Source organism: Antennarius striatus, chromosome 19 (genome assembly GCF_040054535.1).
Source record: "Antennarius striatus isolate MH-2024 chromosome 19, ASM4005453v1, whole genome shotgun sequence".
NCBI classification, from domain to species: domain Eukaryota; kingdom Metazoa; phylum Chordata; class Actinopteri; order Lophiiformes; family Antennariidae; genus Antennarius; species Antennarius striatus.
The window spans coordinates 11,178,489-11,195,571 of record NC_090794.1 but is presented as its reverse complement, the minus strand read 5'-3'; the positions used below and the strand labels follow the sequence as shown (position 1 = coordinate 11,195,571).

General features: G+C 40.3%; 1 protein-coding gene across 1 annotated transcript; it reads left to right on the top strand.

The window, feature by feature from the left end:
- The first annotated feature begins 1,108 nt into the window (after positions 1-1,108).
- Positions 1,109-15,469, top strand: ehd3 (EH-domain containing 3). The gene is made up of 8 exons (XM_068342789.1): positions 1,109-2,210; positions 5,373-5,549; positions 6,156-6,253; positions 10,699-10,840; positions 10,981-11,080; positions 11,540-11,710; positions 12,409-12,573; positions 12,668-15,469. The coding sequence occupies exons 1-8, from the start codon at positions 1,984-1,986 to the stop codon at positions 13,193-13,195; spliced, it is 1,608 nt and encodes a 535-aa protein (XP_068198890.1). The 5' UTR covers positions 1,109-1,983; the 3' UTR covers positions 13,196-15,469.
- The last annotated feature ends 1,614 nt before the right edge of the window (positions 15,470-17,083 follow it).

Genomic DNA, 17,083 nt, shown 5'->3' with positions numbered 1-17,083 from the left:
CCCACTTGGAGCTCATGTCTTTAAAATGCGAAACGAGATTAGGTAGAGACATCTGGTGGTCAAATAACTAACAAGATCATCCCTGATCTATAGGCATACTTTAACACCTTTGACTCCTTTATTTTTTTTTTTGGCACCACCTGGGAATTTTCACATCTCCAATAACACATTTTTTACGTCACTCCCACGACTACATACCGTTTCCCAGTTCACCACCACTTTGACATCGTGACCTCAAGTCAAATTACTCAGTTTTGAAACATTATGATTCCACTGATGCTGGATGTAAACGTTATCAAAGGCCCTCTACAAAAAAATATAACTCAGTTAAAATACTACAAATTTTACAAACTTGCAATATCACAAGTATTGAAGTGATTTAATGTTTTTCAGAAAATACCCCCGGTGACTGTTTTTCATTTTCTTTAATTATTTTCCTTATTTTACTCTGGTGAAGCTAAAGGCAGCGTCTGTATTCATAAATATCTAGCTTTGCTATAGAGCTGTGTATATATATATATATATATATATATATATATATATATATATATATATATATATATATATATATATATATATATGTGTGTGTGTACCCTTAACTTTTTTATCAAGAGCAGTAAAAGAAAAGTATAATATTCCGCTGTGTTAATCAATCCAAGCAAATTACATGTAAAATGTTTTACTAAATTTAAATTCAAATCTACGTACTTATAATATTCATTTTTAATTATTTTTTTAAACTTTATTTATTTATTTATTTATTTTTAGGGTCGGCGGTGGCTCAGTGGTAGAAATAGCATTAGACGATCAGTATGCTGCTACTTGCAAATTAAAATTATTTTCGCAATTTTCAATCGAAAAACAAGAAAAGTATTTTATCTTTTTATTTTTTTTTATCACTTAATGACGTTCTAAACATGGATATTTTAAAAAGTATTCAAGATGCCTCTAGATGGCGCGCTTTCGCTCTCAGGCATCGCCAGGGTCTCTCATCATTCATGATGGCGCTGCCCTGCCCGGCTTCATCTCCTTCTGTACTGGGCCAAACGGCTGCGGGTCGGTCTGCCCTTCTTTGGGCACTTCCGCCGGGCTCGGGTTTCCTTCGACTCGGCATTTAAATTGAGCTGCAGGGCATCAGCTGCTACATTCGGCGCCGTGTTGTGACAGAACAGTCTGCGCTACCAGCTAGTCCAGCCTGGGTGGTTCTGCTCCTGACAGGAACCCGGTAGACGCGATTGTCGGTTGCGAAGCCGTTTGGGTTAATTTATAAGCGGACGACCGGGGAGCAGCCGAACAATAACATTGGTTGCGCTCTAACGGCCGTGCGGTACATCTTTGTCGGGATTCATCTGCTAGCTCCTTGGCTATTAATTAACGGTAACGTAATGCTGCAAACGGACAAGAGAATTTAGATGTTTTTCTGCAGTGTTTACTGAAATATACAGGTAAACAACAACACACTAATTGAATGCAGCGTTTCTTGGCCCGGGAACAGAAGTGGCCTGGACCTGGGAGGATCGATGGACTCGATGATGAGAGTGCATTTCAAAGATCGGGTTTAAAGTCAAATACAAATATTTAAAACTATTTTTAGTTGTAGTCACTGAAATAGATGAAATAGCCTTAAACTGCTCTAACTGTAGCATCAGGCTAGGTGTCAATATTGTAGTCAATGGTAGCATCACCACCACCCAGCGGTGACGGACAGGAAGTCTGACTTTAACTTAAACGTGAAATAAAATATCTCATTTCAAGATAGTTTTGCATAATTTTTGCACATATTTTTTGAAATTTTTTATGTATTAAGAAAGCTTCCAGAAAAATACTGGCTGGACATAAAAGACAGTCAGTATTTGTATCTTTTTGTGTGATTTAAATAGTATATTCTCCCTCTGGAAGCCTGTAAAAGATTTAGATTCAGCAGCAGAATCCGCATCTTAAACACCTGTAAGTGAAGTACCAGAGCAGTGACTACCAGCGACCATGTTCAGCTGGCTGGGGACGGACGACAGGAGGAAGAGGGAGCCAGAAGTCTTTCAGACTGTCAGTGATGGACTAAAGAAGCTCTACAAAACCAAACTCTTTCCTTTGGAGGAGAACTACAAGTTCCATGAGTTCCACTCTCCCGCTCTGGAGGATGCAGACTTTGACAACAAACCCATGGTCCTGCTGGTGGGACAGTACTCCACCGGCAAGACCAGCTTCATTCGGTGAGAAACGACACACCCGTACACATGCAACGACCTTCATTTGAATGGATGATTGAAGCAAAGGCCAGTAGAAAGAGACAGTGAGAGATAGACACACCCTGAGCCTCTACTGTGTCTCTACAGTGGACATGCATGTTTTAAAAAAAGATAATCCGTGTCACACATTGAGGCTCGCTGCTTTGAGCCACACCTCTGTGAGCTTTATTGAATCCATACAAGTTTGTATGACAGCCGCTGCAAGCAAACTTAAATCACATGGAGACAGCACTTTGTGGCACTACACGCCTTCATGGAAAGAGCGTAATTATAATCGTGTGTGTGTGAATGATTGGGCTGACAGATGGAAGCAATTGATCATTTGTAAATGATATTTCATATTGAGAGCCAATACCTCTGGTATTGTTAAATGCCTGACATTTGGAGACATTAAACTACAGGGTTTCTGGCTTCTTTTGAACTGCAGGGCATCTACTAATTACTCTCTCGCTCTGTCTCCCTCCCTCACACACACACACACACACACACACACACACACACACACACACACACACACACACACACACACACACACACACACACACACACACACACACACTTGGGGAGTTTAGCAGGTTATTAGTGGATGAGCCTTTGAAAGCCAGAGAGAGGATGCTGTTAGTGACTTCCTGCTATAAGACATGACAGTGGAGACATCTCTGCTCTCTTTTCTTCTTCCTCCTCTGTCTCTGACACTCCCTATCCTTTTTTTTTAAATTCCTTTCCTTGTTGACAACCCCCACCAGCCAGCAGCCTGACCCCCACACCACCAACACATTAACAGTGAGGTGCAGAATGTGTGAACTCATGACTAGTGTTAGACCTGCTGCACTCACAGGATCTCTTTTTGTTGGATATCACATAATGAGTGTATCATGGCAGTTCACACACTGACAAATTACAAGGAAAGGTTAAAGTAATGGTGATGAAATGTAAATGAATGTCTGTCTGGCAGTTAGAAGAAAGGGACAATAGAAGAAGACAAAAGAAGTGCTGGTGGAGGGTAGGGTGTGTTGGGTTTATTTGAGATTTCTAATGTAAATTGTCCTCATTTACACATTGAATGGCCTTACATCATTTTGTGGAAATCATTTCAGTACTAGATTAGAGGAAGACCAAAGAGGAGGTTTATGGATGTAATGAGGGAGGACATGGAGGTAGTTGGTGTGAGAGAAGAGGATGCAAAGGACGGGGTTAGATGGAGGCAATTGATTCACTGTGGCGACCCCTGAAGGGAAAAGCCGAAAGGAAAAGAAGAAGAAGATTTCAGTAGTAGCTTAAAGTGAAGCTGTAGCTGAGATGGGTATAGATGATGTATGACTGTGTTGTTACAAAGCTGTGATGTTTTGTAATTGTCAGCGTTCGTCTGTTCGTCCATGAGTCCACCAAATATCTTCGCAACCCTTGCAAATAGAAAGATGAAACAAAAAGCACAAAAGTGTACAAAAATTAAAATTTGACCTTGGCGTAGTTTTCTCAAGGTCAAGGTCATCATCTCATTTTCATCCCCTTTGCTGCCCGAGTAATGTTTTTTTTTGTTTTTTTTTGTTTCATCTTTCTATCTGCAACGGTTGTGAAGATATTTGGTGGACTAATAAACGGACTAATGGACGAACACACAAACACTGACAATTATAATACATCACCGCTTTGAAGCAGGATGTAAAAACAACAGCCACTGGTGAAAAGGCTTGGCAGACAGTCATCATTTCACTTCAGTTTTCCTTCAACGTGGCCTGACTGGTATAATTTGAGCTGATGTAGTATTTATGTGCAATTCACAAACACACATCAGTTTGTGGGTAGTGTCTATGCATCAGATGTTGTACATAAAGTCCTATAGCTGTATGTGGTCGAGTGTTTGCTTTGCAGTCTCCCAACAGACAGGCTGGAGAGGTCACACTAAGCAGACCCATGTGCAGAGGGATAGCTCCACCAGGCACTGCTAGCTCCTCTGACAAGGTGTTCATATATGTTTGCAGAGAACATGTGGAAGGAGACCATCCTCACATCTGGTAGCGGTTAAATGCATGCACATCCCACAGTCTGACTCAAAAATTTATAGTCCTTTTAGCTATAAATCCCTTAACCTAATCTCTTTTTATGGCCAACCTTCACATTGTTGGGGCTGCGGAGCTCAACAGAAACGCATTGATCTTCTTTCTTGTGATGTCACTGAATAAACAAATGAGAACTCAACTTTTCACACCCGAAGCATTGGAGTTCCAAGTCGGTTGTGTCATCCTGACGACCACTGGATATGAGGTCAAAAGTTTGCATCCATTGTAGTCTGAACAGTACGGAATTGCTTTTGTGACTGGGAAGCATGTTACACGAGACTGTTCACCAGAATGCCTTGTGCAGATGTGTCCTCTTATGCCAGTCTCGGTATGATCTATGATCTAAACACAGTGTCATGTGTTTAGGCTCATTTTCCTTTAAGACCCCTGAAGTGAGTCTAGATTTCACACTGACGAAGACTGATTTCATCTTTTTTCTCAATAATCAGTTTGCAGCATCTTAGATTCTTCATCATTCAAGTCCCCAACTGGCAAACAAAACCCTCCATAACAAACCTTCATCCAGAAAGAAATTTTAAATCCCACTTTTGAGCTGGGGCTTAATTTGTGCTCAGCAACCAACCAACTTATGGTTATGTAAGACTCTCCTAAAGCAGCGATCAAGACAGATCTGTTGCCTCATGCCATCAAGACCAATTTCCTTTCAGCATTATCTCTTTGAAAAGGCCTCCTCCAAATGAGAGAACTCACATCTGTGCTGCTTTCTATGACCGTCTGCAGAGATTCAGTCACTGAATTCTATTTATAAAGTCTGCACATACATGTGGAAGTGCTTGGACAAACATACATGTATATCTTTCAAGGTTTCTTCATCTTTGTCACACATGCTCGATAGATTCACCTTGAATCATAGGAACCCCAGATGAATACGTAGTAGCACCTGACAGTGTGCTACCGAAACTTACACAGCTATTCATTGTCTCCATTCTGCAGTCCATTCATGAATCTTTTATGTACGAGTTGATTTATTCTTGCATGTCATTCAGTTTATCAAAAACATCTAATCTCTTGTTTTTAATGCCATTTTACACAATCTTCACGGCAGCTACCTGTTGGAGCAGGATTTTCCTGGAATGCGCATCGGCCCTGAACCCACCACTGATTCCTTCATCGCGGTGATGCATGGTGACACAGAAGGAGTGATACCCGGCAACGCTCTGGTGGTCGACCCCAAGAAGCCTTTCAGAAAGCTGAACGCTTTTGGAAATGCATTCCTCAACAGGTAAACACACACATACGTTTGTTTGACTTAGATGTGGTGGTAGATAACTTTTAGAGGTGTGTGTCCTGAAGCACGCTGGTGCTGTAAGTGGAGAGAATCCTCACCACGTCTCTACATTCCTGTGTGATTGAATTTCCCTCTGCTGTCTGGCTGGGCTTTTCTTTTGTAGAGTGTGTGTGTGTGTGTGTGTGTGTGTGTGTGTGTGTGTGTGTGTGTGTGTGTGTGTGTGTGTGTGTGTGTGTGTGTGTGTGTATTGAAAAAGAGACACCCAGCCATCACTGCAGCATCACCCCTTTGGAAAAGTTTTTTGGAAAAGGAAAAGTTTCACTGTAGCTTTGGGGGGGAGCTGATGGTGGTGTGTGTATGTGTGTGTGTGGGGGGGGGGGGGGTCAACTGTTAGCCTGTTTGTATTTTTGCAGCTGCAGACAGACAGGAGGGAGAGAGCGAGACAGCCGTCTGGAGTGGGATGTTGTTTGTTGTGAAAATGCTTTACACTTCTGTCCAGTTTCTTTAAACTCTCCTTTGCCCTTTATGCATGCGTCTGTGTGTGTGTGTGTCTGTGTGTGTGTGTCTGTGTGTGTGTCTATGTGTGCCTGTGTGTTGTAGGTTTGTATGTGCCCAGCTGCCTAACCCAGTGTTGGAAAGCATCAGTGTGATCGACACACCAGGGATTCTGTCAGGAGAGAAACAGCGTATTAGTCGAGGTGAGTCCCATTTTTATTATTGGACTGTTTGGTGTGTGTGTGTGTGTGTGTGTGTGTGTGTGTGTATTTGTGTGTCAGACATTCACTGGATCCCTTCAGCTGCTGCCCTCCTCCATCCCACTGAACTCTGAACCACCATGTCAGCATTGTCTCTGGATTATATGGATCAGGCTTCATTCATTTCAAAAAACAGGAAGCAGTGACCAAAAAGAAAATCGTGCTCTCGCTCCCTCTCTTAGACACACACAAACACAAGCATACAGTTCAGTTTTATCAAACCAGTTTTAATGAAATGACATAAAACACACCACTAGCATGATAATGACTTATCTGGATGTGAAACCATGCAAAAAGTACATAATACAAAGCAATCAAACTGCTGGTGTTAATCAGAGTTGTGCTAAGGTGTGGCTTGAGGGTAAAATAGGTGTATTTATTTGTACAGATCCTGCTCTGGGGTAAAAAGAAAATCATCATCAGAGATAAAGTTATGACACAAAAAATGCTGTGTCACAGAGAGGTTTCTGAATTCAAGTTCAGTATTTACTGTATATAGACTGGCACCACACATGGGGTCCAGCCTTAACTTTATTAACTCAAGTAGTGCTGCTAATCTTAAAAATAATTGATGGATTAGTCATTATATAATCTAAATGACATTATTTAGATTAATCATAACTAAATTGCACTGTGGTCGTCCCTTTTGGCTCTCAGGTCCACTCCGCAGCGTTTTCTGAAGCCAATGAAGCTAGAAAGCTCTCAGGGTGTGCAAATCTTCACTATCACCACTGGCACTTAAACACGAAATAGTTTCCAGACTGTGTCAAAAGAAAATCCCATTCCAGTCCTCCTTAGTTAAGACCTTTCTCTCAGCAGACACTATGTCATCTTACCATGATGACACTATGCTCAAATCTTCCTAGTGCCACATTTAGTGATACTACTTAATCCCATGAGTCTAGAAACCTGCTGCAGGCACCTTGATTAAGTTACTGACAAAAATCTGCATTTCTGGTTGGACTTCTTTTCTAGGTATTTTCTAGGTATCCATTCAGTGACCATGGATCTGCATCATCTCAGCATTATATTGGGGTCAGTGCCTGAAGCCTGACGAATTACATCTTCACAAATATATATTTAATCTTCCATCAGGATTCTTCTCCAAATGTGGATCCAGTAGTGGTTAGTGGTGACCATCATGAGTTGTCCAAGCCGGTTCATGTTTATTTTGTATGGCCTATCATTATTATTATTGTTATTGTTATTGTTGTTGTTGTTGTTGTTGTTGTTAATAATAATAATAATATTCATGAAATGAGCAAAAATATTTAAAACAGACCTCAAAAGTGACCCAGATCCATTTCAGATTCTTCTTCCTTGAGCCACAATCCACCCAAGGTAATTTTTTAAAATCAAAATCTATTAATGTTCTGAGATATCTTGTGAAAAGCAAACAACCATGGATGATCACATAACCCTATCCATCCCTTCCTTTGTGGTATGAATAATGAAAAACTTATTCCTTTTCACATTTTCAAATAATCCTACAGTGAGCGATCCCAGCCAAGGGGCTGAATTGACGACAGTGGAACGAAGACTTTAGGTGTGAAACACTTCATCCCAACACATCTTACAGTTTGATGTGAGATGGAATAGCTGACATTCCCAAAGCTAAACACTGGCATCACTATACCAACAAAAGCACCAGGATAATTGACAACAACTGTATTTTAGTCTTTCTAGATTCAGTCTGTCCCCCTTCCTTCACCAGTCTCACCATTTCCTTTTTTGTTCAGTTAAATCTGCTCAGTTAAATGTTTTCTCATGCTAAACAAGGTCCACATAGAATCTCTTCTACCTAAATACCATTGACCTTTGTGATCTTGACTGTCATCACTGTACACCAGAAGAAGCTTTAAGTGTTAAAGAAGCTGATCTGTAGTTTTTCTTATTTTTTCACACCCACTCTTTTTGTAGGCAGCTTCTCATCTCCATCAATGATGAAATCAAAATTTTCCCAAGGGCTATTTCAAATTCCTTATTGAAACAAAGTATAATAAATTCAGCCTAATCAGAACAAGGAGACTGTTCTGGTCACGGAGTTCAGGACATTACTTCATAGCAGGATTGGGTGTGGATCAAAAATTGTCATGAGAGCCTTGTTGTCTTCACAAACAGAGGGAGTGAAGCATCAGAGGAGCTTCAGATGGTTTACACCTAATGAATGTGTCTGAAGCAGACCCGCATCATCTTTTCTACTTTCCGTTTATTTCCCGGTGTCCTGAATGTGTTTTCAAACCAAACAAACAGCGCCGTTAGCCGTTACCCTGCCATTTTCTGCTGGATGTAAAAATACAGGCTTAACTTTAGCCTCCGCCGTGTCAGCACAGCTGTGTTGTCTTTGAAGACTGTGTGTGTGTTTGTGCATTTGCGTGCATGTGTGCGTACATGTCCGTGTATGTGGAGCTTTTATTAATGTGTTCACTTTTCTTTTCCTCCTGGTTCATCTATTTGTTTAGTTCATTCTATGTGTATGCTATGATTTCCCATTTGTACCTATGATGCATATTGTGTTTTTTATTACTTGCTTTTGTCATTTTTCTCTCACCCTTTTCTTCATTTTGTCAGTATTTATATTTCTGTGTGTGTCCAGAAGAGGAGAGTTCAGGTTATAGCTGCCTACATAGATGTCCATATGGAGGTATTGTAGATAATACAAGTAGACGTCCATCAGCTGCTAAACAAAAGGGCTACTGTGAAGAATATTAGCACCTTTACATGTTCTTCATCAGGCCAGTGTCACATGGTTTGGGGAACATTTTGTTCTGTTTACCTTTGAATTAGTCAGACAGAATTTGAGTCACATTTATCACCCCACCATAGATATTTCATTATTAGAATGTATTGTTGTTGTATTTTATTGATTTCTTTTCATACAAATGCTAATTTGCTGCAGAGAATTATCAGCTTGTTTCCCATTGGCCATCACAAAACCAAACTTTCCACCTGTATTCCCCCCCAAAAAAAGAAGAAAAGACTTGTGGGAACATTAAAAGTAATATTCTTTTTCGATGATGCACCAGAAACCATTATATTTCCATCTTCTACTCATATTGTCAGGATATAAATTACACCAAGCTGACCGACTTATCTCGGATCATTTCCTGATCACTACAACTTTATTTACTGCTGTTGACCACACACCATGTGACAAGTGCTTTGTGTGAGGGATAACGGTGAAACCCAGAATACTCAGGTTTCTGATTGGCTAACTGTCCACAGCTTTGTCGAGGAAGCAGTGTGTCCTCTGTCTCATCTCAGTTGTGTCTTTCTGTCCTGTAGGAGCACAACTAAAATGTATTTCTGTGTTTTGCATACTCAATGCTCTGCCTGCTGAACTTCTGCTTCGCTGCGTCTGTGTGTTCTGAACTATTAACTTTATAATTCATTAAGTCTTCAGGGTATCAGACATTTTTCCAGTCTCAGCTTCTTACAATATGTTCAAGTTTAAATGTCTGTAGTATAAGTCATTCACCTGGAACATAAACCATCGGTCTCCAGGGAGGAGAGGCAGTGTAGCAGATGAGTATATAAGAAGAAGAAGAAGAGACTGTCTGTATGATTTTAGTTTAGTGAAATGTTTTCACCAACATGTACTGTATGTTGAAGTGTATAAACATACAGCCTGTGAATCCTGCACTGACCAGACACCAGTCAAGTTGCTGGTCAATAATCACTGCTGTAAAAAAAAAACCTCAAATGTGTCCTTCAGTGTTGGTTGGAAATCTGAGCTCCGCTGTCATTTGTTCTGTCCTTTGTTCTCATCTCATATAGTGTGTTCAGTGTTGCACTCCTCATCACTTAATCACTTATTCAGACATTATGGAGGAATTTACGGAGGCATTACTCACATTCACTTGTTGGTGCAGTACATTCTTTGCTGCCTATGTTCTAAACTTTTACTGTTTGACATATATTTTTGTTTCCCTCTTCATTATTTGGTTTTAATAAGACACTTGGTTGAAGCTTGGCGGTGTTCCCTCCATCTGTAACCAGACATTCTTTGCTCTCAGCATGTTGTAATAAGAGTGTCCTTCTTACTGCCTCCTCTACGACCTTAAGCCATTCTAATGGTTTCTTCATGTGAATGTTGCAATATGATCGCTGAGCTTCATTCCTCATGTTCTCATGCTAGTTTGGAGGTGTAGGAATCCACTGTTAGCGACATTCAGCACCAGTTTAGATGCTGATGCTAGTTTTCACACCAGTATGGGATGGGAGCAAAGAAACAAGAACTAAAAGGACACACAAATGTATATTATCTTTTCCCTCTTTATCTTTAACCCCCATGTCTTTCACCAGAAATCTACATTTCACACTCTAACCTCAATTTTGGATACTTTCCACCTCTTCTTTCTCCTCCTCCTCTTCCTCTTCCCTCTCAGGCTATGACTTTGCGGCTGTCTTGGAGTGGTTTGCAGAGCGAGTGGACCGGATCATATTACTGTTCGATGCCCACAAACTGGACATCTCTGATGAGTTCTCAGATGTCATAAAGGCACTAAAGAACCATGAGGACAAGATCAGGTAGTGGACGGTTACTTTACGTGCAGAAATCCAAAACTCTCGACAAAAGAAATGAAACCTTGTTCTTGGTATCAATTAAAAAAAGAACAAGGCCAGTGTGCTACACACAAATGAACACAGTTTTCTCTCATTGTTTTCAGAGTTGTACTGAACAAGGCTGACCAGATAGAGACCCAGCAGCTGATGAGAGTGTATGGTGCTCTGATGTGGTCTCTAGGGAAAATAGTCAACACTCCTGAGGTAAAGCAAACATTAAAGAAAAGTTGCAGATTCAGAGCTTTGTGCTTTCCTGACTGAGTAAAACTGGGATGGAATTGAATGTATGCTAATGAAAAGTTATGTTTACGCTCACAAAACCATGTTGTGATTCAGGCTGATGAATGAATATCAGTGAGAATGCATTTAAAACATTCCTGAACAGCTCCATCTGGAGATTAGACAGCATCACACTATCATCACATTTGTTGTGCATATAACACACAAGCTACATACAAATGAATGTTTTAACATTTAGGATATTATTGATCCAACAAATAGCTGAATCTGTGTGAGACTGTCCACATCTACCTGTGTGAGCTGGCTGAGCTGCTGCTGCAATGTTACTGCTCTCTCTCAGGAACTCAAACGCTGAACTGTGGTTCTTATTTATAGACCTCGTCTCAGTCATTGATTCTCTGTCCATCTCCCTCACCCTGGCAGGTGATCCGGGTCTACATTGGTTCTTTCTGGTCCCACCCTCTGTTGATCCCAGACAACAGGAAGCTGTTTGAAGCAGAGGAACAGGACTTGTTCAAGGACATTCAGTCTTTACCGAGAAATGCAGCACTCAGGAAACTGAACGATCTGATCAAGAGGGCAAGACTAGCCAAGGTAAAGCATGAGGGATGGAGTAGTAGAGGATGTTATTAATGGCTGACGTGATTCCTATAATCACTATTATGAAGGTTTAACCAACATGTCTTACATCCACAGATATCTCATCAAACTAGCACCTAAATGTTCTCTATATTTAATCTATTACCAGAATATCATTGACATGCATAAATTGCATAGGTGTGTGTGTTTTCTATTTTTTGCCTCCCATCTCTCAGTCGCCCTCCCTGTCCCTTCCAGCTGTTAGCCTTGACAGAAAAAGCTTGTCGCTGTCACTGAACCAATAGAACCAGATAGATTTGCTAAATTATTCCCACTGAATGAATTGTTTCCCGTTTCCCCTCTGAACAGGATGTCAGGTATAAGTGGTGACGGTCCAACACAGAGGATGTGTACATGCACACACACAAACACACAGATTTGTCAATCTGAGGGTTGAGCACAGTTTTTCCTGTTTGACAACTGATAGGGTGTGTGCACATGTGTTTCATCAAGGACACAAAGTGGATTCTTGGAAACACGGACATCGCCACAGCAACAGGATAAATAGGATTTTTCCCAATGGACTTAGTTTTAGATGTTTCCTGGATGACTAATCTGGTCAAAATGTTTTGCTTGGTTGCTCATTATGGTTAAGGCGTTTATTCAAAGTTATTATTATTAAATGTAACTAACCTGTTAGAATTTCATTGCAGGTTCATGCCTACATCATCAGCTCGCTGAAGAAAGAGATGCCCTCTGTGTTCGGGAAGGAGAACAAGAAGAAGGAGCTCATTGCCAGCCTGGGTGATATTTACAAACGCATAGAGAGAGAGCATCAGATATCACCTGGAGATTTTCCCAACCTGAAGAAGATGCAGGTAAATAGAAGAAATGAAGGAACGTTGATTTGTAGATATTTTTTTTGTGAGATAAGCTCATAATTTGTGTTCTGTTTTTTTTTTCTCTCCCAAGGATCAACTCCAGGCTCAGGATCTCAACAGATTCCAGCCTCTGAAACCCAAACTCCTGGAGACAGTGGATGACATGCTTGCCAATGACATTGCCGGCTTAATGGTTCTTGTCCGGCAAGAGGAAACCACACGTCCCAACCCAGTTGTGAAGGGCGGAGCCTTTGACGGTACTTTGGACGGGCCTTTTGGACACGGGTACGGCGAAGGAGCCGGCGAAGGCATCGACGAGGCGGAGTGGGTCGTCGCACGTGACAAACCGGCTTATGATGAGATTTTCTACACCTTGTCTCCCGTCAATGGCAAGGTGACGGGGGCCAACGCCAAGAGAGAGATGGTGAAGTCAAAACTTCCCAATACGGTGTTAGGAAAAATCTGGAAGCTGGCAGATATTGATAAAGATGGGATGCTTGATGATGAGGAGTTTGCGCTGGCCAACCACCTGATAAAAGTGAAACTGGAGGGACATGAACTGCCATCAGACCTGCCCCCCCACTTGGTGCCCCCATCCAAGAGGAAAATACCCGAGTAAATATCAGATCACTTCAGCCCTCCCCAAATACCTTCAAGTAGACATTTCCCCTCAACGTTAAGAAATATACCCCAGTTAGTTTAAAGATGTTCTTATCAAATTATTGATTAACAGATTACAAATACAAAAATATTTAGAAATTCACCATGAAATTAGTCCAAGTCACAGTCACTTCTCTATGTAGTCTTCATACAAGCAGGTAAAATATTAAGTTCACTTTAATTAAAAGTTTAATGTTCGCTCAGTGACCCAGCTCTGCCTTTCTGCAGGGATGCTTTCACAAATGTAGAAAAACTGGAAACTTGATTAAACCAATAACTAAATTACAGTTTTGGCGCAGTGTTTGTAGTCTGGAGTATGATCTATAGACATAGAAGAACACATTATAAATTTATGAATATAAAGATATACACTGGAGTACAACAAAATGTGAGTCGATTCAAACTACTGGATGAAAATGAGAGTGATGCAACATGTGGAGACGAGAGGAGACATGAAAGAAGCTCTTTGGGAAAAGGAAGATTGAGAGATAAAGTGTTAAGAGCCCATTCACCTTTTAAGATAGTCCCTCTTTTAAAATGTGTCTACCAAAGTGAGAAACTTATAGTATAGACAATAACACAACCGACAAAACATTTCTCAGTGTATACATTTTTTTAATTTTATCTCCACGCACAGCGAACTATTCTTGTGTTAGTCTTACAACTTCATGTAACCAGCAACAAAGACATCCGAGCAAGTGGTTTGAGAAGACCCTCAAACACACTCACACACACACACACACTGAAAAGAAGCACATTTCTGGATGAGGGATAAATGGGAAGTGTGTAGGAGTTTGCAGTGCTACACTTAAAATGATCCCTCAGGTAAAACGTCTTACATTAAGGTCAAATCCTTTGAGCCTGATGCAGATGTTGTGTGTTGGGTTGGTTTTATAACATCACTTGGTGCTGCGTGTGAGTTGATCTGCAAAGGAGGAAAATGGGTGAGAAGCAAGAGAGAAGGTGATGATTTTGTTATTTCATTACTAACATGTTTGGAAGTACTGTGATTATGAAATGAAACCATACAGTGTAAAGGGGGCTTGTTGGGACACGTGTGCCGACAGTCTCTATATAAATGTCTTATAAGGGCGTTGAATGTTGAATATGCTTTTATGTATTGCATATGACTTTGTGTATCACTGTTATTATTTGTGACATGTATTAGGAAGGGTTGCAACAGTTAATCGACTAATCGTTGTTGATCTTCAGGAAACTGGAAGCCAACTACTCCTTTTGTTTTTAAAGCAAAACTTTCTGTGTTTCCATCTTCACAAATGTAAGAATTCCAAACATGTTTCCAAACATGAATTCCAGTTTCTGCTTTACTTGATAACATGATAAATGAAGATAATTTAGCTTTTGGACTGTTTGACGTCATGCTGTGCAAAATGTTGGTGAGGATTTGATCATGAGATTAATCAGCAGGTAAATCAAAAATGAGAACATGCTTGTTGCAATTTGAGTGCAGAGTCTTCAGCTTTATTCACACAGACGACTGATTCAGGACTATTCCAGTGGGTTGAAACGATTCATTTATTGCTCGCCCTCTGTGTTCTCTGAGCTTTCAGACTACGTGAGTGAATTTATTTTGTGACAATAACAGAGCCCTGATCAACAGTCCTCTAACATTTTATTGCCTTAAATCATATTAAATTCTTTACATGTATTAAATGTAATTTCCCTTTGCAGTGTTTCTGATTTACTGTAGCTCTGTGCCAGTATGTGTGTCGTGTATAGATGCTCCATGTTTGCGGTTTACCAGCGAGGCTGAATTCAGGTTCCCATGCGATAACGTCTGTGTTCAGCGATGTGGGATTCGTCCATGTTTTAATCCTACAAAAGTATGTCTAGTAGTTACCCTTCCCCCATGTGTCTCTGTGCTGTAGCTGTGAACCTACTGTACATAACAACACTGTTTGCATTCCGTAAACACAGATTGGGAAATCATCCTCCTTGATGCACAAGCTCATATTTCATCAACAAGCCAGATCAGATCAACAGAAGAAATGGGAGAAGGATGCTTGCTTTGAGTTTCTGCAAAACAAAATCCTTCTGATTAACTCTTCATAGGCGGACGTATTGCAAAACGAAGCCCTCTGCACTGGTGAAACACTGGCGCTGTGGTATTTTGTGTTGTTTTAAAATGACAATGCATTGCAAAATCTGTACTTCACTGCTTTTCTATCACCATAAACAACGTTCAAAAAGTAATAAAGATGCATTTACTCAACCTCAGGCACTGTTTGGTTTGTGTTTAGAGTGACTGAAGTGGTTTGTAATTAATATTACTAAGAAAATGTGATTGCAAATTTCACATTTGACTCTCAAACAGCTGTAGGCAAATCCCACGCTTGTTCATGTTCCTGGACAATAGTTCAGAGGATCTGTTTTTAGTTTCCATGTTCTCTGCTGTCTGAGTGGTTCCCTTTGGGTTCTCCAGCTAATAAAAATAAAATAATAATATGGAAATCTCCCTCAAAACAGTGAAACATCGAACAACTTATCTGTATTAAATGCGAACATTTAGTTACTGACTAGTAAACTAGTCAGTAACATTAAAATTATACATCATTGTGTCTTAATTCCTCTATGAAACAAAAGAGGTAATGAAACATGACGCTGAACATATGGGAAATATGTATGAGAACCAAAAAGCAGCGTTTTTATCCAAGGGAATTAATTCTTATCATGCATTGAGTTAGGGAGGATTTCTATCTGTTCTACAGCGTGTCAGTTAACTATGTAAGAGTCCTGCAAAGAATCCTTTTGGGTATGTGAAGTTTTTCAACAACAGATTTCCATTCATTCCATTCTTCATAGAATCAGAGACTGAAGCATGACATGAAACATAAGCTTGGCTTCTGTCTTTATTATCAAGGGATGTCTGTCCGTGTGTGTGTGTGTGTGTGTGTGTGTGTGTGTGTGTGTGTGTGTGTGTGAATGACCTTGTAGTCCATTAGTACTCTTTGACATATATAGATACACACAAATAGAAATCGCATGACACTTTTGAGCAAGAAGCTGTTTTTCCTCCTCTCACACAGGAAGTTCATCTTTGCTGTTTCCTGTCCATCCCAATTTGATCCTCGCACACACAAGCAGACACACGACAACACACACATCCTCCATCATATATTCGACTGACTGCCTTAGAATAACGTGGCTCAGTATTCCAAGACCCTATGCTGTATTTTTTTTAAAGGTTAAGTCCTCTTCAGAAAGGGGTTATTGATTAATAACAATTTAATAATTTTTTGATAATATTTTTTTCTTTTCTGATAATTATTGTATTTGCATAATGAATGATTGTCTGTTGCTTGAAGGTTGTGCCCACGAAATGTCCCAAAGCTAATGAAGCAGACAGAATAAACTATAATTAATAAATTATATTCATTCTAACCTTTTGTTCTATCCAGGAAAATGTATTTCAAAAATCAGAAGAAATATGGAAACAGACCAGAGAGAGAAATATGCAGAGAAATGTCAGAGACAGCTAAAACACGTCTGTCAGAGTTGGGTGGTATCTTATTTTCCCCGGAGGCGAACAGTTTATCTCCACTGGTTTGTCAATGCTGACAAATGGTTGATATCCGCCACAGGTGATGGATGGATGTGCATGTGTTCTTATGTGCACGGAATGTGTGTGATAGATGTGTGTGTTTGTGTGGTGGAGAGGGGAAGTCATACATCAGGACTGAACATATACACCCAGACACACGAGAGAACTGGTATCTCAGAACACAGGGTGGGAACACGAGAACTCTCTCTCTCTCTCTCTCTCTCTCTCTCTCTAAACCAGGTCTCATCATGGAGCTGATATGAACAAAAAGTTTCTGATGAGATT

Coding starts and splice junctions, on each gene's coding strand:
- ehd3 (XM_068342789.1), top strand. CDS start 1,984: ATGTTCAGCTGGCTGGGGACGGACGACAGGAGGAAGAGGGAGCCAGAA. Junction 5,550..6,155: donor GGAAATGCATTCCTCAACAG/GTAAACACACAC, acceptor TGTGTGTTGTAG/GTTTGTATGTGCCCAGCTGC. Junction 12,574..12,667: donor CCAACCTGAAGAAGATGCAG/GTAAATAGAAGA, acceptor TTCTCTCCCAAG/GATCAACTCCAGGCTCAGGA.